The following is a 27,805-nucleotide window of genomic DNA, read 5'->3' on the forward strand; positions in this document are numbered from 1 at the left end:
ATACTTTTAATCCCCATTACTCCTAAACTGGGTGGCACTTGTTGGGTTTGGTCCTTATTTTTCTTATATTTTAAACACCATGTAAATGCACCGCGGAGGAACTTTGCTTTCTAATCCCTCCTATCTGCTTCTACACTGTTGAAACTATAAATCTGTAAAATGCAAAACGTCCCAAAAACTCTTAAATAAAGCACATGTACAGAAACTATTTTCACATTATTTGTAGTGGAAAACACACCAGAATTTTTTTTAAAAAGTTTCATTTGGGGTTAGAGTCATTGTTCTGTTTTACTTACATAATTTACTGTTTACTGTTTACTATTACTACTTTTTATGCAGCTTTCAGATGCATTTCATAGTTTTATAATTTATGGTTGTTATTTTATATAGTAGAGAATGAGGGCTTGACACTTTCTCAGTTCCTCCATTGATAAAACTCAAACTGTTATTTGGCCTGAAAAAAAGGAAAACAAGGGTCCTAGAAATGTGGTTCTGGAAACGAGCCTCTGCTTATTTGACTTAAAAAAACAAAAAAACACACACACATTCTGTAAAAGTACTTTGAAAGGTTTATGCCACCTAAAAATAGTCCTTCCTGCCCAATTGTAAAGGTTTAGTTCACCAAAAATACTACTTCCTGTCCATGTAGATAGTCTTAAAGGTTTATTTGATGCAAAAATACGACCATCTGTCCAAGTTGGTATTGTTCAAAGGTTTATTCCATCTAGAATTATTTGTTCCTGTCCAAGTATAGAGTTGCAGGGGTTTTATTGCACCAAAAATACTACTTTCTGTCAGTTTAAAGGGTTTATTCCACCCAAAAAAAACTTTCATCACTCAAGTTGTAGTTTTAAATGTGTAGTCCACTCACAACAATTTTCTAACAACTGAATTGTCATTTTAAATGTTTAGTCCACCCAAAAATATGACTTTCTGTCCAAACAGCTGTAAAGGTTTGTTTTGCCCAGAACAAAGTTCTAATAAAGAAGAAATTGTTTTAGATGTTTTACCAACCCAGAACTCTGCGGTTTTTCAGTATCTGTTTGTTATTAGCGTAAAACAGGAAATCAAGGGCCCTACAAGTCCCAGAAACGAGCCTCTGCTGCAGACTCATGATCCTCCCTGATCTCCTGTCAGTGCAATTAGCAGCTTCTGCCACCAGGTGATGCCACATGTGCACAAATGCAGAACAGGTGTGTCTGCTGGTGAGAACACACCTTCATGTGTTCCAGTAATCAGCTCATCAAAGGAACGGATCAGGAAGTAGACGGTGTCCAGAGCAGAGAATGAGACTAAACCCTGATCTAATGACGTGATGTGAGTTTGCAGTGAAACAGTCCACACCGTGCTGGAGTTTCCCTCAGTTTGGACTGACAGGTGCAGCTTCTACCTGGAACCAGGGGCTCTGGTGGGGAGGGGAAGTCTGGAGGGGTGGAGTTAAATATTCTCCCACTGGGGGCCGGTCCAGACAGAGGAGGAAACGGATCCTCCCGAACAGAGAGCCGCAGTCCTGATCAGCTGGAGGCGGCCGGCGGCTGCAGATGGAGGCGGCCGTGCTGAAGCCCGCCATGGTGCCGGAGCTGGACTGCAACAGCAACTCCCTGAAGGCCGAGCTGGAGGTGAAGAAGCTGCAGGAGCTGGTGCGCAAACTGGAGCGGCAGAACGAGCAGCTGCGGACCAGAGCCGGCGGCCCGCTTCAGTCCGCGGCGGCCGGGGGACTGATCCTCCCTCCGGCCGCCCTGCTGGCCTTCGGTCCTCCGGCGGAGGAACCTTTCCACTATTTTCACCAGCACGGAGCCGGGGACGGAGCGGCCGCTGCGGGGGAGGACGCAGCGGAACCGTCGGTTCTGGACGAGCTGGAGCTGCTGGATCTGGATTCTCTGAGCTGCTCGGACGAGTCTGATGAAACGTGGTGAGAGTGCAGCTTTAATTTCCAACCATGTGTTGCTTTTTGTAGCTTCAGGTCAGCCTGCGGTCCAGCTTTGTTCCTGACAGACAAAGCAGCTCATCCTCTGAAGGACGGAGAGACAGCAGCTGGTCCTGGTTCTGGTTCTGTTCAGGTTCTGGAAACACTGATGGTTCAACCTCTGTATTTAGAGCTGCTTCTGTTCGGTGCTGAAGGTTCTTCATGTTTATTGGAGTTTTTTGGTTGTCAGGCAGGAAGCAGCAGCAGAAAATCTGAGCTGCAATAATCAACCTTTCACTACTGATGGATCACATGCTCTGGAAAACACCAGTAAACTGAGAAATGTTTCAGTTTTCTAGATCCGAAGCAGACATCTCTAACATGATGTTCTGTCTGACCAAGAACCCAAAACATCAACACCAACAATCCAGAAGTGCTGCAGATTCTCACCACATTTATATTTCACTTTAAAGAATCCCTAAAGAACAGATTTTTGTTCACTGCAACGCCACAAGAATCTGTTCTGATGTTTCTTTAAGGTAAATTTTTAGGGCTCTTAAAAGAACCTCTTGCATAACGGTTCCTTGTAGTTGAAAAGTAGAACTCATTCCTTTACTGTGAAGAACTGTTTTTAGCCCCAGTTAGCACCTCCTGTTTTATTTTAAATGCATCCTCTTTTTCTTTTGATTTCATTTTATAAATTGTGGAGATCCAAAGATGAATGGATCAGTTGTAAACTATGTCTAGTCAGTTCTGAGTCATTTTTGAAAGACAGTCTAAATTCTCTGACTCCAGCTTGTTTAATGTGAATATTAAACAGTAAACTGAATGTTTCTGGACAGAACAAGATGTTTGTCAGGTTTGATTGACGTTTTTCATGTTCTTACAAACATGTGATCCAGAAAATAATCCACTATTAGTCTATTAGCTACAAACTGGACCTTCATCAAACCAAAGGCCATTTAAAAAAAAACAAAAAAAGTGTGTGTGTGTGAGAGTGTGTGAGAGTGAGAGTGAGAGAGAGTGAGAATCAGCTGATTCTGTAGAGGTCAGACAGCAACATTTTTCAGATTTGGTTGTTTATCTTCATGATTTGTTTATAGAGTTTAAACTGTGTTTCCTGGCACTGAGGGCTGTTCCTGATATTTTCACCACCTCCCTGAAATCAGGTTCCAATCTAAAGCCTCTCTGAACCATCAGGATTGAATCGTCTCTGCAGCACATCTGGATTCATGCTGCAGCTATTCTTCAGGAATAACACCTGAGGTCTGAGCTGGGTCTCCTTCAGGTCTCATCTGATGTCAGCGAAGGCTTTCATCTATAATTTAGCTCCTTCCATGACCAAGGAGGAGTTCGAGGCTGTCAGAATAATCTGATCCGCTCCGGGCGGTGCTTCATCTTCGTATCGGAAAGCTTTACATCCTCTTAAACTGGGAGAGAGATTTTATTCTGACTCAGGATTAGATGAGTTGATGGCACAAAGTAAAATTAAAGTGATCTGGTGGAGACTTCGTAAAGACAGATGATTCTGTCAGACAAAAAAACTGGAATGATTCAGAAAAACTATCAATTACTATAGTTTTTCTGGAGCAGCAACAAGAATCCTGAGCACTCAAATCCAGCAAATTAAACCCTGATAAAGTTTGTATTTTTTCCACTAAAGCTCAGAAAAGAACACATTTTTAAAAAACATAGAACTCTGAATCCTGGTTTTTAGCTCTAATTTGGTCTCATCCAGCAGATCCAAGAATCAAGATGAACTTCTGTCAGATCGGAGGTTTTTGAGAAGAAAAAACCTGATTAGTGTTGCCTGATTAATCCTTTAATTTTCAATTATTAAATTCATCCTTTAGAGTAAGTTTTCAGGAAAAAAAAATCCAAATTCGAAAAAAAAAAACTAAATTCTCTCAGCTTCTGGAATGTGAATATTTTCTGGTTTCTTTCCTTTTGGGTCACCGTAAACTAGATATCTTTGGACAAAGCAAGACATTTGAGATGCACGGATCAAAAAGTTTCACCATTTTACAGATCAATCACCAGCAACAATAGCCGTTAGTTCTAGTCTAACCTTGCGGTTTGTTTCACAAAATAATTCTGCACTTAATTCTGCAACTGCTGATTTTTTTTCCGATTGTTTTTATAAAATGAATATTCAAGATATTTAGGAAAAGCTGATTTTTCAGACCAAACAACTAAAAAGACAATATTGGACAATGAGATTGAACTGATTAAACTCATTGCAGCCAGAATGTTTTTGCTCATTCTTTTGGGTTTTATCTCAGCAGACCTGTTTGTCTCTGCAGGTTGTACGTGATCTCCAGGTCCAGCGACAGCAGCAGTGACTCCCTCAGTCCTCTCCAGTGGTGCCGGCAGGTTCTGGACAGCCCCAGGTTGGAGGTGGAGGCCGCCAGGCGGTCGCTGTCCCTCCGGCTTGAACAAGGTGAGGACGACTGACTGGTTCCTGGTTCAGCTCCAGATCGACGGTAGACAAACGTTGCTGCTGTTGTGCATCACTATGTTGATGTTTGTTGGAGATAAATACCTCCAAACTGCTCAGAGCTCCACTAAAACACACAGCTGGTTTATTCCATTTCAAATGGCACATCTTCAGACTAATTTCTGCTCAACAGGCTGATTTACAACATAGATATTTATTAAGATATTTGTAAAAATTCAGCTTTATATATATCAAATATTTCCAAGATAGACATTTTTAGAAGTTGCCCATTGACCCACTTTCAGTAGGTCTGTTTCGGTGAACTGAATCTTTGTTTCAGCTGGAACTATTAAAGATAAAAACTTGAAACTTTAGCTGTTATTTCTCATCATGTTATTGATTCAGTATCTGCAATATTAGACAAATAAATGAAATAGTCTGATTATTAATGAGTTGAAATGTGAAATAACTGGAGCCGTCATGGAAAACGTCCCATTTTCCAGCACAAACTATAAAAAAAAATTGATAATGCACAAGTTAACCAGATATTTGAACCATTTATGCCTGAAAACCAAAGATCTATCATAGCTATAAATAAGAAATATCTTTTTACAACAATGGGGGGAAAAGGTTGTTGTTCACTGAACTTTTATAAAAGGACACCTCTGACAAGTCATATCACAAAAACAAAAATGTCAGTGGATAGATTACTCCAAGTGGAATAAAGTTATGGAGTTTCTAGATGGTTCTCAGAGTATAACTTATTTAAATATGGGTATATTTTTCACTGTTGGATCCTGTTTTGTTGACATAATGTGACAAAGTTTTCATTTTGTTTCATAATTTCAACTCACCCATAATCAGACATTATTTTAACTATTTGTTGTAACATGACAGATTCTGCATCAATAAAATGATGAGAAAAAAAGCAGGGTTTTATCATCAATAGTTCCTGAGATGGCTAAAAAAAAAAACGTGTTTAAAGTTGGTCTACGAGCATTTTTTTTAACAAAAAGTTTTTGATCTATTGAGCTGAAGTTTCACAGATAGCATTTTAAATACCAGTATTTTAAGATTAAAAAGGTTTGAACTAATCTGAGCAGAAGCCTCTGATGGAATAAAGCTGCTGCGTTTGGAGGAAAACTCACAACTAAAATGATAAAATCAGAGGAAAACCTGAGGTTTTGACCCTGAAGGTTTAAAACGAAGGAGGAGATCCTGACTGAATGATGATCATGACTGTAGACCAGGAAAGATGAGGTGATTGTTGCTGCAGCAGAGATGAAGACGTGTGACTGAACTGTTAGATAATCGTCCAATAACCAGGTTGAAAGTATATTGTTGGGTTTTGAGAGGATGTAGAAGTAGAGCTGAGTTCAGTGGGAGCTGTTGGTGCTTGCTGTGTTTTGGGCCTCAGCGTTGGACATCAGTTGATGTTCAACCTTTAGTCCTGAGAAACTGAACATCAGAGCAGTGAGAAGGGACAGTTTTCTGATTATTGACTAGAACTGATGGGCTTGGATCTCCTTCTGGAGGCTCAGCGGGACGTCCAGCTCTCAGACTCTAATCTGTTCACACCTCATCGCATTAAGCAGATCACAGCCGGGTCACCTGACCTGTACGTCGCCGTGACGACAAGCTTCTTAATTCTACAAAGGAGTGAGTTAAAGAGAATCAGCGACGAGTTGGAGGATAGAGCTGTAGATCTATCTGACTGCTTTCCTGTTGTCATGGTAACCTCGTGGTGTTCAAAAATAGATTCCACGTCTGGAGTTTGTGGAATCAGGAAATCATGGATGCAGACGTGGAAGTGGAACAGCCCAACACTTCTGTCACCAAGGAAATAAAAGCCCTGATCTGCTTCAGTCACATGATTAAAGCTCAGTTAGTTTTCTAACTTAATATTCAAACATTGTTTTTCATTTTACATGAAAATATTTCCATCATCCAGTAAAGCAGATTTTTATTTTTTTTGTTTAATTCTCCATGTTTACCCCGTGAACTCCAGTTTCCCAGATTTGTTTTAACTAAATTCAGTGGGGGGGGGGACTTTTTCACATTAGAACTAATATGTTTTATATTTTTGTCACATGCAGCTCATTATTTTAAATTTGTACTCAAAGATGGAGCCTTTTATGATGGTTTTAAGTTTTTAATATTTCATCTCACCCAGAAACTCAGAGTATTTGATCTACTTAATGAATACTACGGATTCTGAATCGATGATTTGATGAGAAATAAGAGTGAAAATGTCTATTTTTTTATCTGCAATAATTTCTGACACATTAAACCTGCTGAAAGTCGGTCGTTTGACTACTTCTAGAAAATTATCTGTTTGTTTAGTGTATCGGTGTAAAATTTTACAGATTTCTTTTTAAATATTCATATTTTTATGTATTTTTTTTGCAATTTTTAAGGAAATGAGGTCGTCGAGCAAGTATAGTATCATCGATATATATTCTCCAAGTATAACTGAGAAAATGTATTTTTCTTGGTAAAATTCTCAACTGTAATTGAAATGTTTTTGGATTGTGGGTTATCATATGAAGACGTAACTTTGGGCAGAAGTGAACCACCTATTTTGTGACATTTGGTGGATTTGTTGACGGCGAGCAGAGGAAGCGGCTCTGAAGGCCTCGTTGTCGGTCAGCGTCGGGCTGAGGTTGCAGCAGCCGTGCAGCTTGTTGCATCATCAGAAGCGGCTGATGTGAAATGGAGAGCTGTTGCCATAGAAACGGTTGACATGAAAGGAACGCAGCCCCGTCGGAGCTCAGCGGCAGACAGAAAATCCTTCTCAGGGACGCTCTAGAGGAAGAGCAGCTTCATCTTCGCCAGTCTTCATGTGTTTGTGTGCAGAACGAGCAGCTCGGTGCTCCTGAATGCAGCTTTGTCGTTCTGAATGGAGCCGGCGGTGACAAACGCCAGAGTCTGGCTTTGTGTCGACCGTCTGAAGCGAGAAACGCTCCAGTATGACGTTTAGTGCAGAACAGCTCAAATCAAAGGATGTATTCAGAACCAACAGGCCTCCACTGATGAGGAATGAACACATTCTGGAGACTGAACATCTCAAACAATGAAGGACAGTCAGATAAAAACTGGACGATATTTTAAAAATCAGCCACTGAAATTTACCGTGACATTAATGTCGATTCTACAGTATTTGTTATTCACCTCATAGATTTACCAGAGCGAATTAAATGTTTAGATAAAGCGAGATTATTCAACATAGGCTAGCAAACGTTTGGACACACCTTCTCATTTAATGGTTTCTCACTGAAGGCATCAAACTATGAATGAACTCCTCTGGAGTTATGGAGGAAACAAAGAGTGAAATAAATCAGAGCATGTTTATATTTCAGAATATCCACACTTAGCTTTGATTCCTGCTTTCCACACTCTTGGCATTCTTAGTTCTCTCATTGTTTACCTGTGTACAGGCGTGTTGTTTACCTGTATTAAAGGGTGTTGTTTACCTGTGTACGGGCGTGTTGTTTACCTGTGTACAGGCGTGTTGTTTACCTGTATTAAAGGGTGTTGTTTACCTGTGTACAGGCGTGTTGTTTACCTGTATTAAAGGGTGTTGTTTACCTGTGTACAGGCGTGTTGTTTACCTGTATTAAAGGGTGTTGTTTACCTGTGTACGGGCGTGTTGTTTACCTGTATTAAAGGGTGTTGTTTACCTGTGTACGGGCGTGTTGTTTACCTGTATTAAAGGGTGTTGTTTACCTGTGTACGGGCGTGTTGTTTACCTGTGTACAGGCGTGTTGTTTACCCGTATTAAAGGGTGTTGTTTACCTGTGTACGGGCGTGTTGTTTACCTGTATTAAAGGGTGTTGTTTACCTGTGTACGGGCGTGTTGTTTACCTGTGTACAGGCGTGTTGTTTACCCGTATTAAAGGGTGTTGTTTACCTGTGTACGGGCGTGTTGTTTACCTGTATTAAAGGGTGTTGTTTACCTGTGTACGGGCGTGTTGTTTACCTGTATTAAAGGGTGTTGTTTACCTGTGTACGGGCGTGTTGTTTACCCGTATTAAAGGGTGTTGTTTACCTGTGTACGGGCGTGTTGTTTACCCGTATTAAAGGGTGTTGTTTACCTGTGTACGGGCGTGTTGTTTACCTGTATTAAAGGGTGTTGTTTACCTGTGTACGGGCGTGTTGTTTACCTGTATTAAAGGGTGTTGTTTACCTGTGTACGGGCGTGTTGTTTACCCGTATTAAAGGGTGTTGTTTACCTGTGTACGGGCGTGTTGTTTACCTGTATTAAAGGGTGTTGTTTACCTGTGTACGGGCGTGTTGTTTACCTGTATTAAAGGGTGTTGTTTACCTGTGTACGGGCGTGTTGTTTACCTGTGTGTCGTCCTGACAGTGTCCCGCTGGAGGAGCTCCCTGTCCAGCTGTCCTGCTCCTCCTTCCTCCTCCACTCCTCCTCCTCTCAGTCGGGTCTCTGGAGTTCCTCCCATCAGTTCTTCTTCTCCTCCAGTTAAACCCAGTTCCACCCCCCAGTCTGAAAGACACGGTACCAGTACAACACTCAGCCTTTACTGGAGACACATTTATCACTGAACTTCAGAGCTGCACTGTAAAAAACATGAGGAATGAGAACATTAACTTACAATTAACCGACATAATTCCACGTTTTTACTTAAACATCATAACGTCACAAAAAGACGAAACTTGGTTCTGAAGCTTTTAAATTAAAGTTTAATGTTTCTAAAATGTGATCCAGTTCATGAGAATCACCAGAAACAGAAGTACCAGTTTAACTTTACATCTGGTAGAATTAATGAAGGTTTGAAGCTAAAATGTTGAATGTTTTCATTATAAATATTAACAAGGTTATTGTTTTGCTTTGAGACAGTTTTGTCTCCTTTGCTTTCTTATAGTCATTCTTGTTTTTGAATCAAAAAGCTTCAGATGATGATAGTTCTTTTTTTCTAGATGTCTTTAGTGTTTTAACTTCAGCTCTCATGTTGCCCGGTAGAAATAAATGCTGCTAGTTGAAGTGTTTTCCTGCTGAGTCATGTCTGGTCCTTCGTCCTCAGCTCCCTCCCTGTCCTCCCCCCACCACCCCGTCCTCCATCGGACCCTCAGTCCCATCTCCAAGGATCTGTCCCCTGTCCAGGAGAGGACTCCCACCTTCCTCCCCCACCTGGCCAGCAGAAGTAAGACTCACTGCTTCTTCTTCTACACCAGAGCTGATTCCTGCTGTCTGCTTCAAACCAACACAAAGGAGATAAAAATAGTCTGACAGAGGCAGTGAATCTAAACCTGTCTTGTTTGTGTCTCATTTGTTTGGCTCATTTTGTCCCCTTTTGTGTCATTTTTTTTGGCTTTTGTCACTTTTGTCTAGTTGTTCTGTCTTGTGTGTCGTTTTGGGTCTCATTTCCGTTCTGTCTAGTTTTTGTGGTTTTGTCTCCATTCAGTTATTTTACGGTATCTTTTATTGTAATCTAGAGAGAACACACAAGTTCTCCTGTATATCGCACTAGAATCATAGAAATGAGTCTGACGGATGCAGCGACTGTTGGATCTGAAACTTCCTGTCACCAGAATATTAATGAGTAGCAGAGAAGTGGGTCATCAGCAGCTTTTTATCTCTTATTTCTGCGATTCTCTCATGTTAAGTCGTGGGAGTTGGAGGATCCGTTTCCCTCTCAGCTGCACGAATCAAACGCTGCCTTTTTGAAAAAGCTGCGACTTCCTTCTGAGTGAATTATTAGTGATGGAAAAAGTAATGCTCCAGACACTGCAGGGAACCAAACTGTTCCACCCTGAAGCCTGGAGCTCGAACCCGTGAAACCGGCCACCAGCGGGGCTGAGCGGTGGAGGATTCAGCCTGAAGCCTGATTCCATGACGCTGCAGCAAGTCAGCAAAATGCCACCACTTCTGATTTACATCACTGTGGGCTCATTTTTTAATACAGTAGAAAGTCCAAACAGGTTTTTTCCACAGCTTCAAACAGGCGTTTTCAGCTCTGGAAAAAAGGAAGGCTCCATGTATTGTAGATGTTTAACTATTTCCTTTCTACTCTGTGTAAACACTGCCTGCAGTTCAGCTGAAAACTTCCTCTCGTTTTGTCTATTTTTGTCCCCTGTAAAAGGAGCTCAAACTGGTCGAGTCTAACTGTGTTATGCTTTTATTTTGAAGGCCTCAGCCTGAGACACTCCACTCTGAGTCCACAGTCATCGTTGGATGGCGACGTCGGGGCCTCGGAGTTGGAGGACGACTCCATCGCTCTGGGATACAAACTGCAGGACCTGACGGACGTCCAGGTTATGGCCCGACTGCAGGAGGAGAGTGAGTCCTGATTGGCTCAGATTCAGCTTTACTGGAGTTTTAACTCACATTCCACTACAATATGAAGTCCTGCACCAGGTTTCCTTTGCAGTGTAAAATCCAGCGTTAACTCAGAGTGAAACAAACATCCACTGATAGCAGCTACTGGAACAGACTCCATTCTATGTAGAAAATAAAACAGTGGAGGTTTGTTGTTTGTCTGTTTGAGCTGCTGACGGTGATATCTGAGAGGAAAAGGCACTGAATCAAACTAAAAAAACTCTCTGGGGTTTAACCAGTTGGGTCTTAAATCTGTTATTTTAACTAAAATTACGACTTCTATCTCAGTATGATACGTTGTTGTTCTTCTAAAGCGGTCAATAGTAATTTTAGATTCTGCTGATGATGGATTTGAGCTGTTTCATCGCTTTAAATTGACCTGTTGTGTTTTCTGTCTCTACTGTTCCCTCCTTTCTAATAATTTAACATTTGGCACCAGATCTCCGAGCTCATCGCTACTTCAGCTTCATTAACCCCCGGAGGTGATAGTTGTGTCTGTCTGTGTGTGTTTGTGTATACACTCGTGAACAAAAGTTTCCATAGACTTGTAAGGATCATGTGTATCACAGCAGCTTTGTGTTTCCAATGACTCCTGGAAATAACTATAAAAAAAAAAAAATAAAAAAAAAACACAATCAAGTGATTTGGTTCTTTTGTAGGTTTGTTATAGATCTTCTGGAAATATGGAAGAAGAAAAAAAAGGTCAAAAATGCGTACAGAAATGCTAATATTTGGTTAATTGTCCTTTGGCAATTTTCACCTCAGCTACTCACTCCTGGTTGACTCTTTGACAGAACTGGTGTTGATCAATCAGATCAGGTTGTTTTTCTGACAGAATCTGGGGAGACCAGTCTAGAACATTCATTCTAGTCTGATTCAACCATTTCTTTACCACTTCTGATGTTTGTTTGGACTCATCATCTGGTTGACACATCCAACTGAGTCCAAGATCAACAATGTGATGATGAGTATAGGTTTTCCTGAAGAACATGGAGGCAGTCCTCCTCCTTAATTATTCAGTTTACTTTTCACCCAACTTTGGCATTAAATCAGCCCCAGAGCATGATACTGCCTCCTCGATGCTTGATGGTAGATTTGAAGGCCTCGTCTTCTCTCTTCCAAACCTATTTCTTCTCTGTTTTTGTTCCATCTGACCCCAGAACGTCTTTTCTTTGTCCATGTGATCAACAACAAACTTCAATGGAGCTTTAAGGTTCTGCTTCTAGAAGAACTTCCTTCTTCATGGATCCTCTCAGCTCACTGTGGACTCCGACAGCTGTGTTCCAGCAGCTTCTAATTCATTCAGACCTGCTTTCTGCTGATTCTTGGTTGACTCCTGACCAACTGTGTCTCAGCAGCAGGTGATAGTTTGTGTTTTCTCTCTGATCATGGCAGCAACACAACTGGACCATGATACTGACAAACAACCGTTTGATGAGTTTGGGATCTGCAGCTGCTCTGAAATGGCTCCAAGTGACTTTTGACTTGTTCAAGTCAATGATTTGCTTCTTCTAATCTTTGCTGAGCTCCTCAGACTTTCCCTCTGTACCGGCTGTGGATCAAATTAGTTGGGACAAATCAGCAGCTGGAGTTGAAAAGTTAAGAGGTTATGCCACTACGAAAGTCTGATTAACTTTCTAGATCTCCAAAACTGTAAATTCAAGTCTCTTTGTGTATTTTTGACCCAGCATATTTTGTCATATTTCCAGAAGACATTTAATAAATCTATGAAAGAACCAGAACTCATGATGTGACCAGACTCGTGTTTCAGGAGTCACTGACAGATCAATATTGATCTGCGTGGTCTTTACAGTGTGTAACCTTTTGTTCACAGCTGTGTGTGTGTGTGTGTGTCGGTGCGTTTCTGCGCTGGTCCTCATGTGTCGCCCCCCTCAGGTCTAAGGCAGGACTACGCCAGCACGTCGTCCGTCCTGGCCGGCCGCCGCAGCCAGAGCTTCAGCTTCCAGCTCAGCCAGCTCAGCGCCGGCCCCGACCTGGAGGAGGAAGACGAGGAGGACGACGAAGACTACGGCCTCCTGCCACCGCCTCCCCCACGCCTCACCCGCCTCCCGCACTCCCACACCTTCTCCAGCATCCGAGACTGGCGAAGAAGCACCAGCTCCCTGTGCACCCCTCCTTCCACCCCCTCCACTCCACCGTACCCTTCCGCTGGGTTCGTCTTTCAGCCTCCAAACCCGCCGCCGGCCTCGGCGCTGGCCAGCCTCTGCTCAGAGCTGCAGGGCTTCAGACCAGGGTCAGGTGAGGAAAAACTTCTGGTTCCTTTACTACTGGAGTCGAGGGAAAGGGGTATCGGAGCAAAGAAACCGGACTGTTGAGCGGCCTTAAATCTGTGGTTTCTACTGCGGTTTAGAGCAGAGGGCAACAAGTAGCAGCTGCTGGACAAAACCTCAGTTCAGAGTCAGAAATAGAACAATGAAGGTTCGTTTGCTTGCACAGAGATCAACTAAAGGGCAGAAAAACTCTAAGCAGCAGATTCAGAGCATTTTTTTCCTCCCTGTGGGTTCAATTTTACAACAAATCTAAAGTCTCTAAAGCCCCTCTATGGAAACAACCACCATGAAGACAGAGAGAACTCAGGAATACCTTCTGTGCAGTTAGAATGACAGAAACCAGGTTTGACTATTTATTTTATGAAGTGGAATAAACAAATGCAATATTTTTTTTCAAGAATTCACAGCATCAATACTGCAGGACAAAAGACTGGAAGAAACTTCAAGTTTATGTTCACCAGAAAGCTAAAAATAATTAAAACCAGTATGGATTCTGGGATGGATTTACTACAGGATCAGACTTTACTTTCATCCTTGTACATTGATGTGCGCAAAGAGCTGCAGAATAAATGCTAACAAAAGTAAAGAATGGCTCAGTTTTAGAGTTGAGAAGATTTACAAGAGTTAGAGCTTCAGTAAGAAAGTTTTTTTTTTTTTTTTTTAACTAATCACAGTTGGTATTTTTCATTTTATCTCTTTGGGTTTTGAGAGTTTTCAGACAATCCTATATTTAGCATGACTTTGGCTCCTCACAGTTAAAAATGCTCATGTTTAAAAAGCTCCACACATGGAAAAAACTGGGTTTAAATCACATTAGATCACCTTATTTCACTGTTTTCAGTGCTGGAGCTGCTAACTGATGGAGACTAGAAGCTTCTACTGAAGCCTGTGTGATACCTTCAGGAAAATTTTTTGCACAGTTTTATTGAAATTTTCCCTCTAGGAGATGCTCTGACTTTAGCTAACTTTGAAGTCTGATTTTGATGCAAATAATTTTTCCATTAGTACGACATGGAAGTGAAAGCAGTTTATTTAAATAAAGATATTTAATATATTTTTTAACGTCACAAATGAATCCTGCACCTCTCATAATGCAGTTTAAACAGGTTTTCTATACAGTAAACCACCTGACTAACATGAGATATTTCTGTGTTTCTACGTGTTGTATGTGTGGTATTTGTGTATTTATTGTGCATGTGAATGTCTGTATTGTTTTGGGGAAACTTCATCGTGGCGTCCAGCCGAATATGAGAGTAAGTCTACAACGTTTTTATTCAAAAATATACTTTAATCCTCTCAACTCCAAAAAACACTGACAGGTTTGAGAGACACATTTAAAAATAAAATAAATCAGTAAAGTTTATTAACTAGAAACTGTAATATAGAAATGTTCGTTGGATTTCAAAGAACTTATGTGTAACTTTTAGATTCACTGAGAAAATAAATCAAACCTGAGCTAAAAATGTGGATATTTCATGGAAATTTGTCTGTTCTACTGATCTCTCTTAGAATTTGGACAAAAATAGACAGGTTGAAGGAGCTAGTTTCTGTAAAAGCTAAAAGATTCTCCAACGTCTGGTGCAGATAGAAAACCATTTTTGACTCGACTGTGGTGAAGAGTTAAGAAATAAAAATTCAGAGTTTTTTTGGCTGAGCTGCAGGATGTGTTTATGCAGAAAAGTATGGATGCTAATTCCATATACAGACAGTTAAATATCTACAGTATGTTTAATCAGGATTATGATCAGTGTTGGTGACATTTGAAGACACTTGGAAAAATGTTCAACATGCTTCCAGGTTTTTATCTTTTCATAAAACAGATAAATGAAAGTTTTTTGTCATTCTGCACAGTTCTTTCTACTTCTATCTTCTGTTTCCATAGAGAACTTTATGTTGCAGTGAAAAATGAGCCACAGTTTGGAGTTCAGAGGAATAATACTTTAAACAACATGTATAACTGAACTCTAATCCGACTACTTAATGTTTTTTTCCCCTCCTCATCTCCATTTTGAGCTGTTTTCCAGCAGCACTGTGTTAAAAGGACCCGGTCTGACCCACGCTGATGCTCTGACTGCTTAATAATAACCGCCTAAGCCTGTTGTACAACCAGACTGAGTCCTCAGAGTGTTTCCGTGCTGATTGATGGGATTAGAGAGTAAAAGTGACTGAGGGGGCCGGAAACACTTCACAGCTTCACGAGTCATCTTGAAGGACGGAGGTGGAAATAAAGAGGAGAACGGAAGAACAGGAACGATATTATTCATTTACACGGCCATATTTAGATTTATAGGGGATTTCTATTCAACCAGTGGCTTTATGTTGGCTGGAAATGACAGAAAACATGGTTTTAAAGACGCTAATGATCAATTCTCTGTTTTTAATCTCCATTTTGATGGTTATGAATGATATTTGGACTGAACTGGTTGTGCATCTGCTCTTATTGAAATGTTTTTAAAGTCCATAAAAGTGCCTCTATTTGTGGTGTTTGTGTTGGTAGATAAGTTGCGGAGGAGCATGCCCAACCTGGTCAGAGCTCCCAGTGTGCCCATCCCCAGCAATCCCAGTGCTTCCCCTGCTTTGCTTCGTAACAGCCAGAGTTTTGATTCTTCCAGCGGTCTGACTCGACTGCAGTCCTCCAGTAAGATACCACGCTAATTAACATCATCATTATTATTCGTTCAGTTTCTGTTCCATCTGTTATGTGCCTGAAATTTTTCTAGCTTAAAATATGAACATTTATGCAAATATTTGTGAAATTTTAGCTTCATGTATCAAATACTTTGAGATTATTTTTTAAAAGTTGACCCACTTTTAGCTGGTTTTTACAACCTGACATTTTCACTGGTATTTCTCATGTCATGAATTCAGAATTGAGGGGATAAAAGGAAATGGAACCTCATTAACCGAGAAGTTATAATAAACCATAACTAAACATGTAAAATACTTTAAATATGAAACAACTCGTCACATTAAGTGAGTGAATGCAGGTTTGACAAGTTGTCCCAAAAACTAAATAAATGGTGGATCGTCTGATCCAAGTAGAATAAAGTTCTGGAATTTTAAGTGGTTCTCCAAATAAAACCAAGAAAATGTTCAAACCTGCTTACGGTGTTTAACGCAGATCTCTAACTTCATCTCCACTCACCTTCAGTTCCATCTCCAGGTCAGCTGCAGAACCGGGTCCAGAGTGTGGGGAACTTCTCCTCGTTGTCACGGCAACCGCTGAAGGCCACCGCCTACGTCAGTCCCACCATCAAGGGCTCGGCGTCCCTGCCGACCTCCACCAGCCTCCAGTCTCTGACTAGCGTAGGGTTCGGAGGGTTCGGCAGCGGCATCCCTCTGCTCAGTAAAGCGGTCAGCTGCTCAGCCACGCCCACCGCCACGCCCATCACACCTCGCAGCAGCCTGCCTCGCCCCGCCTCCTTCGTGGGCACCACAAGCTCCACCCCCCGCAGCAAAGTGGCCCAACCAGCACGAAGGTAAACCTGAAGAAAAATAAAAACAGCTTTATGACCGAATCAAATGAGAAAAATGTTGTTTGGAAGCAGAAACACAACAAACTCAGCAGAGATGTTTTAGCCGACTGCAGTTCTCAGTTTGCTGTAAAATGCAGTTTGAGGTGAGACTGTAGGGACGGAAATGTATGAAAAATGTGTCCTGTACCGGATTTATTCAGTTACACATGACATTGGGATGCAAGAATCCTGTACTGGTTGATCTCAGTTTATCTGAGCTGTGGTTGGAGGTCATTAAACATCCCAGAAGTCTTAATCACGGTGCCCCTTTACCAGCTAAATCCCCCACAATGCTCTACTACAGCCAACATGAACTACCTGTAGTCTGACTGTCTGTATGGTAACAAACAGTAGGAGGCTTTTTTTTTTTTTTTTTTACACATGGAAATTGTTTTCTATGTCTGAACGACTCAAACTATTGAAGAAAATCAGATTTTCACTGTTATTTCCCATCATGACATTGGTTCAGAATCTGTAATGAGAGAATGAGAAGAACTACAGTGAGATGAAATCTGAACTAAAACCGAAGCCGTCGGTGTGATCTGATCAAGGTCGAGAACATTTCAGTTTTTTTGTCTTTCATGGTTCCTGAGATATTGTTGTTCAAACCACCTCAAATTTAAATGTGCAAAACAATAGGCTGAAAGTAGGTCAACGGGTAGATTTTAAAAATATGCATCTCTAAATTTTCCCCCTTGATAAAAAGTTTCAGAGCAGGGCTGCCGAGTCTGTGGTTGGATTCAACTGAACACAAGTTTAACAGTAATAGATGTTTGTTCTCTTCTTTCTAGTTTACTGACGCCTCCAAAGAGCTTGTCCACCCTCAGTGCCCTTCGTGACAGCACCTGGAGAGACGGCTGCTACTGACGGCTGGACGGTGGCCCCCCTCCCCCACTGGCTGGGGTAACTCGCCACACCTGACCAAAAACAATGACTGTACATGACCTTAAATCTGCATAGAATACTCGGAACAGACCACGCTGAGGGTCTTCATGAGAACTGGACTCTCAGACTCTATGCAGGACTTGTTCGGTGAGGCGGGTTTCTGAGTTGTTCCTGACAGCTTCGGTTTGTGCCAAGGGGAGCTGGTTCCCCGTCGCTGTTGTGCAATAAACCCGCTGGCTGTTGGTTAAAGTTAACTAACCCGCTGAAGAGGGCTGCCAGTTTCTATCAGTTTTAGATATTTATTTTGAATAAAACGATTTTGACTAATCAGGTGTTTTTCCCCTGTGGCAACAAGCGCCGACGATGCTGCTAAAATTTAATCGGTCCCTGTCAGTTTGGGCACATTTGGTCTCATTTTTACAAGTAACATAATAAAGTATGTATTCGTGTACAAAGCTAACTATTAGTGTGCATATATAGATATTTATTAATTGATGCAATATTCAATTTTCAGTGTAAATCTTGACCAAAATGAAAATATCTGAATGTGTTTACAGCTCCGTCTCACCGTGGTTGTCACCAGACTTTGTGCGTTTTCACACTTTAAAATTCTCGTTGCACTTTGTACAAAACCTCTGGACTTCCTGGTATTTTTACGTTCTGTTTACTAATGTTTGCACTTCTTTCTGCATTCAGAGCAGCAAAAAAACAAACCTTGTTGTTAACCGAGTGTGTTGGGAGATTTCACACGGCGTTAATGTAGCACCATCTGTTTGTGATCTTTCACCGTTTTTAACCGAGCGTCACCACGGCACATCTCACACTTTTGTTACTGTGATGGACTCAATGAGTAAAAACATTTTAATAAAACATGACAAATTAAACACGTTTCTTACACTGAGTTATTCTGAACAGACTGGTGCTTGAAACTGAATCCTTTACATGTTTATCTGTCACTAGATGGAAAGCATTTCCTCGTCTTTTTACTGCTAATTGGAGCGTCTCAGTTCCACTTAACACAACAAAAACATCATTTTTGTGAGTTTAAAGATATTAATCGTAAGCTGAAGCTTGAATGTTGGAAATTTTCTACTTTTCTGCACAGATATGACATAAAACTCATTTTAGTTCAGGAGCCGGACCAGTAAAGTCACAGCATAATAACGTATCTAAATTCTCCTGTTTTAGTCCAACAAAGTCCATTCAACATTATGAATATCCTGAAATTAAGTTCAATTTCAGCAACATTACGCCTCATTTTATCATTACAGATCAGAGTTGATCTACAAAAGGCACAAACATTTAGTCATGGCTATCTGGATTGATTTGTAATCAAAATAACTTGTCATTGTCTGGAAACTATGAAAAATGTGTAGCTTTACAAATTTATAATCTGCAGTTAATATCTTCTCTGTAATTTTCACACTTTGAAAACTCGTCTGGCGGACCGCTTTAGTTGACACCTCTATCAGAAGTAGAAAAAGAGAAGCAAATTAAACAAATGAGACAAAATACTGTAAATGAGTGTATTTACTAACTCATCAGGTTTGCAGATAAAAACTCAGCTAAGAAGCTCTTCATGATGATGCCACCACCGTGCTTTACAAATGGTTTCACTTTCTGCTGTTTTGTTTCTCCAAATAAAATCCCTCTCATGTGAACCAAGAAGTTGTTCTATTTTGGTATCAAACAAGCTTCTGTAATCTTACCCAACAGGAGAGCAGTGAATTTCGTTCTTTCGTGGTCGTAGCAGATATACTCACTTCAACTCTTTAGAGTCTTTGTCGGTCACAAACCACTCCTGAAGGGAACAACGCCGGGTGTTTAGTTTTATTTTTTCCAGCCAGCCCAGCCTGTAGGGAGCATCTAAAGTTTTTCTGAGAGTCCTGAAAAATGTCCTGTTTGTGCCCTGATCCACTCCATGAACATTACAGCCTGGTGGTAGGATCACTGTTCTGATACAAACATGAAGCCGCTCACCCACCTGAACGTCGATCACTCTGATTGAAAACACAGAAGCTCGTTTCACCTTCACATTGCACTGACTGAACCTGAACTCAGGATCGTTTCCTCATTAAAGAAATAATCAAGTGGAATATTTTTGTCTCATATGGGTTCTTCTTCTCACTTGTTTTAAATTTCATCATGTTTTTGGTTCCTTTTATGCAGAAATGGAAAATGTACACAGTCAGACGTTTACAGCACCACTACTAACCTCTAAAATCACCAACAAATGCCAGATTTTAGTCCTGAAAACTGAAACGGATCAGCAGGAGAAAAGCTGTGAAATGGAGTCAGTCTCCACCTGGTGGTGAAGTTTAACAGAACAAGTCACTTCTAGAGACAACACCAGAAAATAAATCATGTGACAGCAGTGGAGGTAGAATTTAACCTCTGAACCTCATGATCTGTGAGAAGAAATGAACCCTAGAGTAAAACAGAAATTGCTGTTAATGTAGATTATTGCTGTGCTAAGTCTGGGAAACTGTAAATGTAATCTTTTTGTTGTGATAAGACAACAAAAGACTTCCGTCAATAAATAAACACTGAATTATAAATGCAGATAATGTAAAATATAGAAATACAGGTTTAGTTCAACAGAACTGCTCAATAATATATTCAAATCCATTAATAAATACTGAGATACATGCAAATCAGTTGGAACATATTTAATTAACATTAATTAGCATAAACATTTGGATTAGTGGTTGTTGAGGGTTATTTGGGATTATGAATCCATTTATGACTTTTCTAAATTACAAATTACTGTTCAACCACAAGTGGAGCTTTTTCACTCCAGCTGGTTCAGTTTTAATAAAGTTTAGAGGATCCTGAGCTGACCTGGAAATCTGCAGTTAAATCTGATAATAAATGCCTGCCTAAAATGTTTTGTTAAATTACAGTGATATCTCGTGAAATTATAAAAAATAATAATAATAATTGATTTCCACAAGGCTGGACGATATTGTCCATCACTCTGGCTGTTTTAAAGTATTCTACATTCTTTACTGCAGGGATTTTATCAGATTTAACTGCCGATTTCCAGTCAGCTCAGCATCATCTAAAACTTTATTAAAACTGAACCAGCTGGAGTGAAAAAGCTCCACTTGAATTAAGAAGTATAACAATATTTAAATTATTTTGGTAAATTACAGATATTATTATTATTATTATTATTATTATATTGTTGTTGTTGTTGTTGACTTGCTGGTGATGAAACCAGTACAACCAGTAAACACCAGGGTCATGAGGCGTTGGCCGACAGAGGGCACCAGACCGATGATGTAAACAGCACCTCCTGTAGAATCAGAGATAGTCAACACAGAAAGACATCTCACTCTGACGCTGAAATCACAACCACAGTGACTTTGTTTCATTTAACACTTATTTCGTTAATTAATATTGTTCTACACAAATACACTGAACTATGAGCTCAAACAACCAGTAAAATGCTGTAATTGGATTCATTTATATTCTGTTTATTGTGAACGTATGACCTGCAGGAAGATGGATTTTATGTTTTTCACAAGAAGGCTGGAAGTTCTCAAGAGAATTACTTGGTTGTAATTTAACCTAAATTAGTAGTGATATAAACTGAGTTAAACAGAGATATAATCCGAGTTAAACAGGAATATACGTTATATCTCTATTAATGAACTAACAGGTTATATGTTTTGTTTTCTTTGTGCGTCTTGGTTCTCGGTTTTTCCCTCCAGTGACTCCTCTGCTACTGAAACGATCTTCGCTCCGCCCAGCCTCAGCACCAGCATCCTTCAGTCTCACCAGCATCACCGGGAACCATGGCGGAGACGAGGCCTCGGTGATCCGGACCCGGTTCTTGCTGCGGTCCGTTATGTCTTTGCTGCCCGTCTCGTCATGCCCGCCGCTGATCGCCGTCCGCCGCCGCCGCTGCTGCTCCTCCTGCCGTCGCTGCTCCTGGTCTGGTGCCCGTATGGGGCGGTGAGAGCGGCGGAGGAGGGCGGCGGCCTGCCCGGGGACAATGGCCTCAGAGGCGCGGTGGGAGAACCGTCCGGTACCGACGGCGGGGCGGCGGGGCGGCTGCTGGGTCCGTCGGCTCCGGTCGCAGGTAAACAGACAGGAGGCTCCAGGTTCTGGTTGTTGTTGTTGTTGGAGGAAATGGAAATGAGCTTTAGAGGAGCCAGAAGGACTCAGTTCTTTATTCCATGGTTGCTGGTTCCGATTCACGCAGTACAACGGTGTAAATCTGAAAACACAGCAGCAGTAGCAGCAGCAGAGAGAACCAGAGCAGAGATAAAAGTCTAAAGATGTGCAGATAAAACACTGCTGATGATCCAGCTGGACCAGGACCAGGATGAATAATGATGCAAGGATTGATGTTCTGGAGGAAACTTTGACCAGATATCAGAGCTGCAGGGTTCATCTGTTTAAACAGAACTGAAATATTCCTATAATTAAAGCAGAAAAGCTGCAGGTTTGAATCTTTACTTCACTGGTTGCATGTTGTGTGAAACCTGGATGCTGCTCCTGTAGAAAATTAACTGAATAAAAATAAACTACAGATTTCCCAGTTTATTCAGTCAAATATAGAACAACTGTAATCTCACATTCAAACATTGTGAAAGTCTGAATTACTGTGGATGTTATTCACAGACAACATCTCTGATTGAACAAAAACTGGTAAAATCTGTAAAATAACAGTTAAAGGTATTATTTATTAATTATACTAGTTATTTACCATTTTTGTAACTTATTTAAGTCAAACATTATATTTAGAATTTGTTAAATTGTGATATATATAATTTAAAAATATGTCATTAAAAAGTAAAATGAAAGAAAAAATAAAGGATAAAGGCTTAAAACTATATGAAATTTAAATCTAAATTTATTTTCTATTTCTACTTATTTGATCATCGACTGAAACATTTTGCTGTTCTACATGTAAAATAAAACCAACCAGTAAAAAAACAACTAAAGCCAAAAAAAAATTAAATTACTTTTTTAAAAAGCGTAGAAATAATGGCAAATATCTGTACCTAATTTAAATACTGTAAAATAATGGAATTTTACACTCAAATGTTGTAAAATAAGAAATTACATTTAGTAAAAATACAGACTGTTGATGTGTATATTAAATTTACAGCTAACAAGTAAATTTATTTGTTTTTTTTCAGTGATTTTACCCGTTATTATCTGTAATTGAACGAAACAGGGAAAATGGTCAAATAACAGTTGAGTGTTTAACAAAAAAAATTACAATTCTAATTTTTTTTATGGTTTAACTGTTTGAGGTTATAATAATTTTCTCATCTCTATTTTTTAATATTACTTTATTTCTGTAACATCACAGCTGGTCTGATAACCATTCTGCCTCCATTTGAAGCTGCTTTTATCTTTAATAGTTCATAAGTTATGATCCATAATGGCTTTTAAATCTATTAAAAAGTGAATACTGAACTGAAGCTTCAAAGGATTTCACACCAAATTGCAGCATTTGTTCTAAAAATCTGATATTTTTTCCAAATCTAGAGACATCGTGTTTGTCTTTAAAAGACTTTTCGGAGGCTGCCGAACCTGGAGAAGCTGCTGGATGAGGAGAAACGCTGCAGTGGAGCTTCTCTCTTTCTGCTGCTGTCGTTTGGTTTTGATGCATTTTTTTTCTCACTGCGTTCGGCCGCCTCATCACTTTTTCATGTTCAGGGAAAGGTTAGCGAGGACGAGCTGGAGCTGCACTGAGCACGTGCAGAAACCACTCATGACTGACGTTCTGACTCCACAGAGGCCCAGTTCGCCCTGAAGGTTCTGGTCAGAGACCTGGTGACCCGCCAGCCGCTGCCCGGTGCCACCGTGGACGTCTACCTGAACCACACCCTGAGGAGTTCTGCCCAGACCGGGCCTCGAGGGGAGGTTCTGCTGTGGGTGGTTTACAGTCCAGGCCTCTGTCTGACCCTGCTGGGCCACATGGAGGGCTATGTCCAGAACCCGCTGCCCTGGAGCACCGCCAAGAGGCCCAGTAAGTCCCAGAACCAGAACCAGCACCCAGGGAACCCAAGATAAATAACTAACCCTAAATAAGGAGTAAAACCCAACAGAACTTTACCTAAATAAAATAAAATCCACATTAAACTCTTCTGGATTATTTAAAACTGGTCGTTTTTACCATCTGGATTCTGAGCACTAATGTATCCTGTCTCATTTTTACCACTGTGGCTTAATTTTTTTCTCCAATATAGAGTTCTATGTCCTAAAGAAAGGAAACAGAACAAGCATGATATCAGAAATGTCTTCTGTGCAGAATAATACATTCAGAATGACACAGATCATCAAAAACAATTCACTTCTTCTATCTTCTTACCTGAAGGTGGATTTTGGGTTCAGAGGGTCAAGTTTTCCTTTGATGAACATTTTTAAACAAACTCAAAGCAAATCCAGTTTAAATTCCTATGTTTTAATTGAGACTACAAATAAGCATGGATCTGTTGTTTATTCTGCTGCACATCGTTTCCTTTAATAAAGCACACATTTTTTTAAGCACAAATTAAAAGGCCTTCTAATTAGGGAATTTTCCAGACAATGACATTTACATTTTTATTAAATATTGCTATTTTAAGCTTTGGTCATTTCTTAAGACAGAACTGCACGTCACACATGGTTAGTTCAAGCACCATTGGAAAGTTGAAAATCTGCAGATTTTTTCTGTTTTTATGGCTCCGCTCTGGGATAAACGCTGGAATTTAGTTGATTTATTTTATAAATAACATCTCTTTCAAACCTAAACTCTGGTTTTGGGGTTTACAGTAAAACTAAAGGAGGATCCTGAAGGCCGTGACGCCGTTTAAAGCCACTTATTACAATAATGTCAGCCCAGTCTGCTCACACACTCGTGTGACTGCATTATTTATGGTCATTATAGATGAATGAAGCGTCTGAGAACAGCTCGTCTCTGGGTTTGTTCATGATGGAGCAGTTTATGTTTATTGGAGAGGAACCGAACGCTGTAGTCTTTCTATGACTGTCTGAGCAGCAGCAGCAGCGTTGGGAGTCCCTGTCTTTGTCCAGGATGCAGAAGGGGAGGATGGAGGATGGAGGGGCTGCTGGATAGGGGGGCTCCTCTCTATTGTCTGCTGAATGAGGCAGGAGGAGGTGGAGCTCCAGGGGAACATGGAGCAGGTGTGATGAGGATAATAACCAGAATGGAGACCTGCTCCTTCAGAGGCGCCTCCCTTTTGTTCTGCTGAGCCAAAACCTAAAACCCCAGCAGCAGGAGGCAGACAGCAGCGCCATCTGCTGGTGGATCTACAGACACAAAGCAGGACATGCTGCCGCTGCTGCAAAGCCTCTGATTCAGTTTCAATTTCCGATTCTCCGATTTCAGCACCCAAAATGTAATTTCTGTAAAATATTTAGGCAGATTTTCACGTTTTCACACCTGGAATCGTTTCTGTTTTCACCCTCAGAAACAAACCTGTGGAGGCACTTTAAGGCAAAATAAGCCTCATTTTTATTTCAACATGGAAGCAGCTGGAACTCTGCACATATAATAATAATACATTAATAACAGATAATATATTAACCTGCGTAAACACCGGCTTTTGTTTCCTACCAATCAGTCCACATCAACATTTTGTCAAAAGAGCAACAAACTCTTCTGATGTTAGAGCCTCAAAAGTTGGTGAAATGTCAACCAAAGACTGTATTTCTGGAGGAAATATGGACACATTGATCATTTTGGTCACATTTGGGGTCTTTTTGTTCTGCATTTGTCGTTCTAACTGGATTAAAATGTGAGTGTTTGTGTTTCATTGTGACCATTTGCTTCTCTTTCTGCAGTTTTCTCTGCGGTGACGCTGCTGTTGCTTCCTCACAGTCAGGGAAACATCTGGCTGTTTGAAGACTCAGTCCTCATCACCAGGAAGTTACCTGGTGAGTTCACACAAGTTGGAAAAGAATTAAAAGAGTTTAAATCCATGGAATCAGAGCCACTGAAGTATTCCGGATTCATCCTGATCATCTTGTTTCACAGACAGCTCCTCCCAACCCAAAGTTAAGTTCCCCAAGAACCTCCTGACCATCTCTGATCAAAGCGACGTCTCCACGGTGACGGCCTACCTGACGGTGCCACAGCGCCACCTGGCCAAGGCACCAACTGCACCCAGGGCATCATCAGCAACAAATCAGGTGAACACCAGGAAGACTTTTATTCCAGAACACAGCAGATCTACTTCCTGTATTTAGAAAAAGAGGAATGATGCCTAACTGAAGCTAAAACTAGGACAGATCAAATTTAAATGGGATCTGCTTCAGTTGGTTTAAAAATAGTACATGAGGGAAGACTTGATGTGTTTGAAATGTATATTATCTATACAACTATTAAAAACCAAATTTACATCAGCTATTTGCAAAAAATGATTTGACTTTCCTACAGTCTTTTAATTAAATACGTGCCTAATTAAATTATTTTACATGCTTCATTTTAAAATTCCTCAAATATGAGCTGCTTGTTTGAACCACATTCTGTACGAAGCTAAAAATTCTGCATTAGGAGGGAGCAGATCCGTGATGCCTGACTGTTTCAAAAATGTTTTGCTGGAGATTTAACGACTAAAACGTAACTTTCTGACCTGTGCAGTGTTCAGAAGCATCGAGCTGAAGGCGGTGGCAGCCGTCAGTGTCTTGCTCTACTCCGGAGGCCAGCAGCTCCAGGTCCGAGGTCCGATCCAGATCAGTCTCCCGCTGGGACACGGCACACACCTGAGGGCCTCGGACACCGTCCCAGCCTGGACCTTCAACCTGAAGACAGGTAAGAAACACCAGCACAGAGGAGCAGAGCAGGAACACCAGCAGATGCAGCAGGTAACAGTGTGTCTGTGCTGTGTGAAGGTGCCTGGGAGAACCAGGGTCTGGGGATCGTGAAAGCAGTCGGTGATGATCTGGTCTGGACTTACACCGCCTCACATCTGGGCTCCTGGATCGCTGCCCCGCTGCCCTCATCTAGAGGTACCTCATGAACTCATTAAAATGTTGTTTGGTTCGTGTTCTAGGTCTGCTGACACATTTTATCTTGCAGATTATCTCGGGCATGCCGGCTCTCTGGATTTCTTATCGTACCACACCTACCTGCTGATGGGAATTCTGGGAGGAACTCTGGTTATCGTGATCGGATTTCTTTCCTTGCTGCTGTGTCACTGCGGGTAAGAAGCCTCAGAAAATATCAGTAAACAGCATTTAAAGGTGCACCATCATTCAGAGTTCAGTCAAGTCACCTTAAAGTAAATTACATTTAAATTACATTTAAAAGCTCAAAGTGTTTCCCAGTAGAGAGTAGAGATTTATACTGAATTTATATTCAGTATAAATACTGAGTTTTAAAGACCCTACAGTGATAATCAATTAAAATGTTAAGGATTCAAACCCTGCAAGTTTCTCTGAAACACAGCTTTACTTGACTAAAATAAAATGTAGATAGAGGTCTAGACCTTTTGATTATCTCAAACAGCTAAAAAGACTTTAAAGTGGTCTTTAACCATTCAAACTACAAACAGTTTGTTGTTCTGGTCACAGTTCAGTACAAAGTCCTGCACCTCTATGGAAACAGAGCGACCATGTACAGAGGTAGCAATAATTCAGGAATGTCTTCTGTGAGAATAACACCGTTAAAATGACAGAAATTAGAAAAAAGGACAAATCTAAAATGAACTTTCTATGATATTTATTTTAGAAATATAAAAACAACAAATTAGAATCAACCAAATGTTCACAGATGGTGAGTCTACATATGATAGAAATTAAACTATTTAGATCTTTAGTTTGTTTCCATACTGGTCTGTGTGTAAACACTGGCTGCAGTTCAAGCAAGAACTCTCTGATCTTTATGTCTTCAGAGCTGAGTTAGCCATAAATAAATAAATAGTTTAATTTCAGCTGAAGCACTGAATTTTTAGTTTTTCACAAAATACTTTTTCTATTGCACAATTTTTGCAAAAGATGCGTAGAATAACGAGTTTTATGAAATATCAAGATTTTAGGCTCAGATTTGGTTCATTTTTCTGAATAAACTGCATGTCATAAATGATGATTCATGAGGATTGTGTCAAAGTGAAAAATTCTTCTGTTTTTACAGTTTCTGGCTGATAAATTGTCATTTTGGGGATTTTTTTTAAAGATAATTGTTAATTCTTGTTGGCGATTAGAGGGTTAAAGCAGACAGAGGAGCACACTAATAATTTCTCTGACAAATCAACTCAAGCCTCAACCCTAACCCTAAGCCTCGTGGTTTATCAAGTGTTGCCATAGTGACAGCAGATTTACAGTCTGGGTTTCTCTCTTTAAAGCGGTCCTTTCTGTCCTCATGAGGTTTTGTTTAAATGTTTTTTTCTACACAAGTTCTCATCGGGAGCCCAGGAGGAGGCAAGCGCGGTTTTCCAAACTGACGGTGGTGAAAAAAGACCAAACCAC

The 27,805-nt window shown here is 40.6% G+C and overlaps 1 protein-coding gene, 1 long non-coding RNA gene and 1 pseudogene across 24 annotated transcripts; 2 read left to right on the forward strand and 1 right to left on the reverse strand.

The window, feature by feature from the left end:
• Nucleotides 1-1,413: 1,413 nt before the first annotated feature.
• Nucleotides 1,414-18,272, forward strand: LOC110957815 (SLAIN motif-containing protein 1-like). 3 transcript variants are annotated; one of them, XM_022204016.2, is made up of 10 exons: nt 1,414-1,912; nt 4,210-4,346; nt 8,710-8,859; nt 9,386-9,505; nt 10,492-10,641; nt 12,577-12,939; nt 14,213-14,224; nt 15,469-15,609; nt 16,123-16,450; nt 17,278-18,272. In XM_022204016.2, exons 1-10 carry the CDS (start codon nt 1,542-1,544, stop codon nt 17,351-17,353), a joined length of 1,848 nt encoding a protein of 615 aa, XP_022059708.1. In that variant the 5' UTR covers nt 1,414-1,541; the 3' UTR covers nt 17,354-18,272. The 3 variants fall into 3 exon arrangements, with proteins under 3 accessions (XP_022059708.1, XP_022059711.1, XP_022059709.1); XM_022204019.2 differs by having other exon boundaries at nt 16,135-16,450; XM_022204017.2 differs by lacking the exon at nt 14,213-14,224.
• On the reverse strand, nt 7,652-8,703 carry LOC127532049 (uncharacterized). Of its 21 annotated transcripts, none has more exons than XR_007939281.1 (6): nt 8,576-8,700; nt 8,438-8,529; nt 8,254-8,345; nt 8,116-8,184; nt 7,886-8,000; nt 7,652-7,770 (listed from the first exon to the last, which is right to left on the reverse strand). It is a non-coding gene; the product is annotated as an uncharacterized LOC127532049 (long non-coding RNA). The 21 variants fall into 21 exon arrangements; XR_007939276.1 differs by having other exon boundaries at nt 7,886-8,046; XR_007939270.1 differs by having other exon boundaries at nt 7,840-7,908; nt 8,047-8,184.
• A 2,830-nt stretch (nt 18,273-21,102) lies between the features above and the next one.
• LOC110957816 (protein FAM171B-like) overlaps nt 21,103-27,805 on the forward strand; it is a 7,957-nt pseudogene continuing 1,254 nt past the window's right edge.

This window comes from Acanthochromis polyacanthus, chromosome 22 (genome assembly GCF_021347895.1).
Source record: "Acanthochromis polyacanthus isolate Apoly-LR-REF ecotype Palm Island chromosome 22, KAUST_Apoly_ChrSc, whole genome shotgun sequence".
Lineage (NCBI taxonomy): Eukaryota > Metazoa > Chordata > Actinopteri > Pomacentridae > Acanthochromis > Acanthochromis polyacanthus.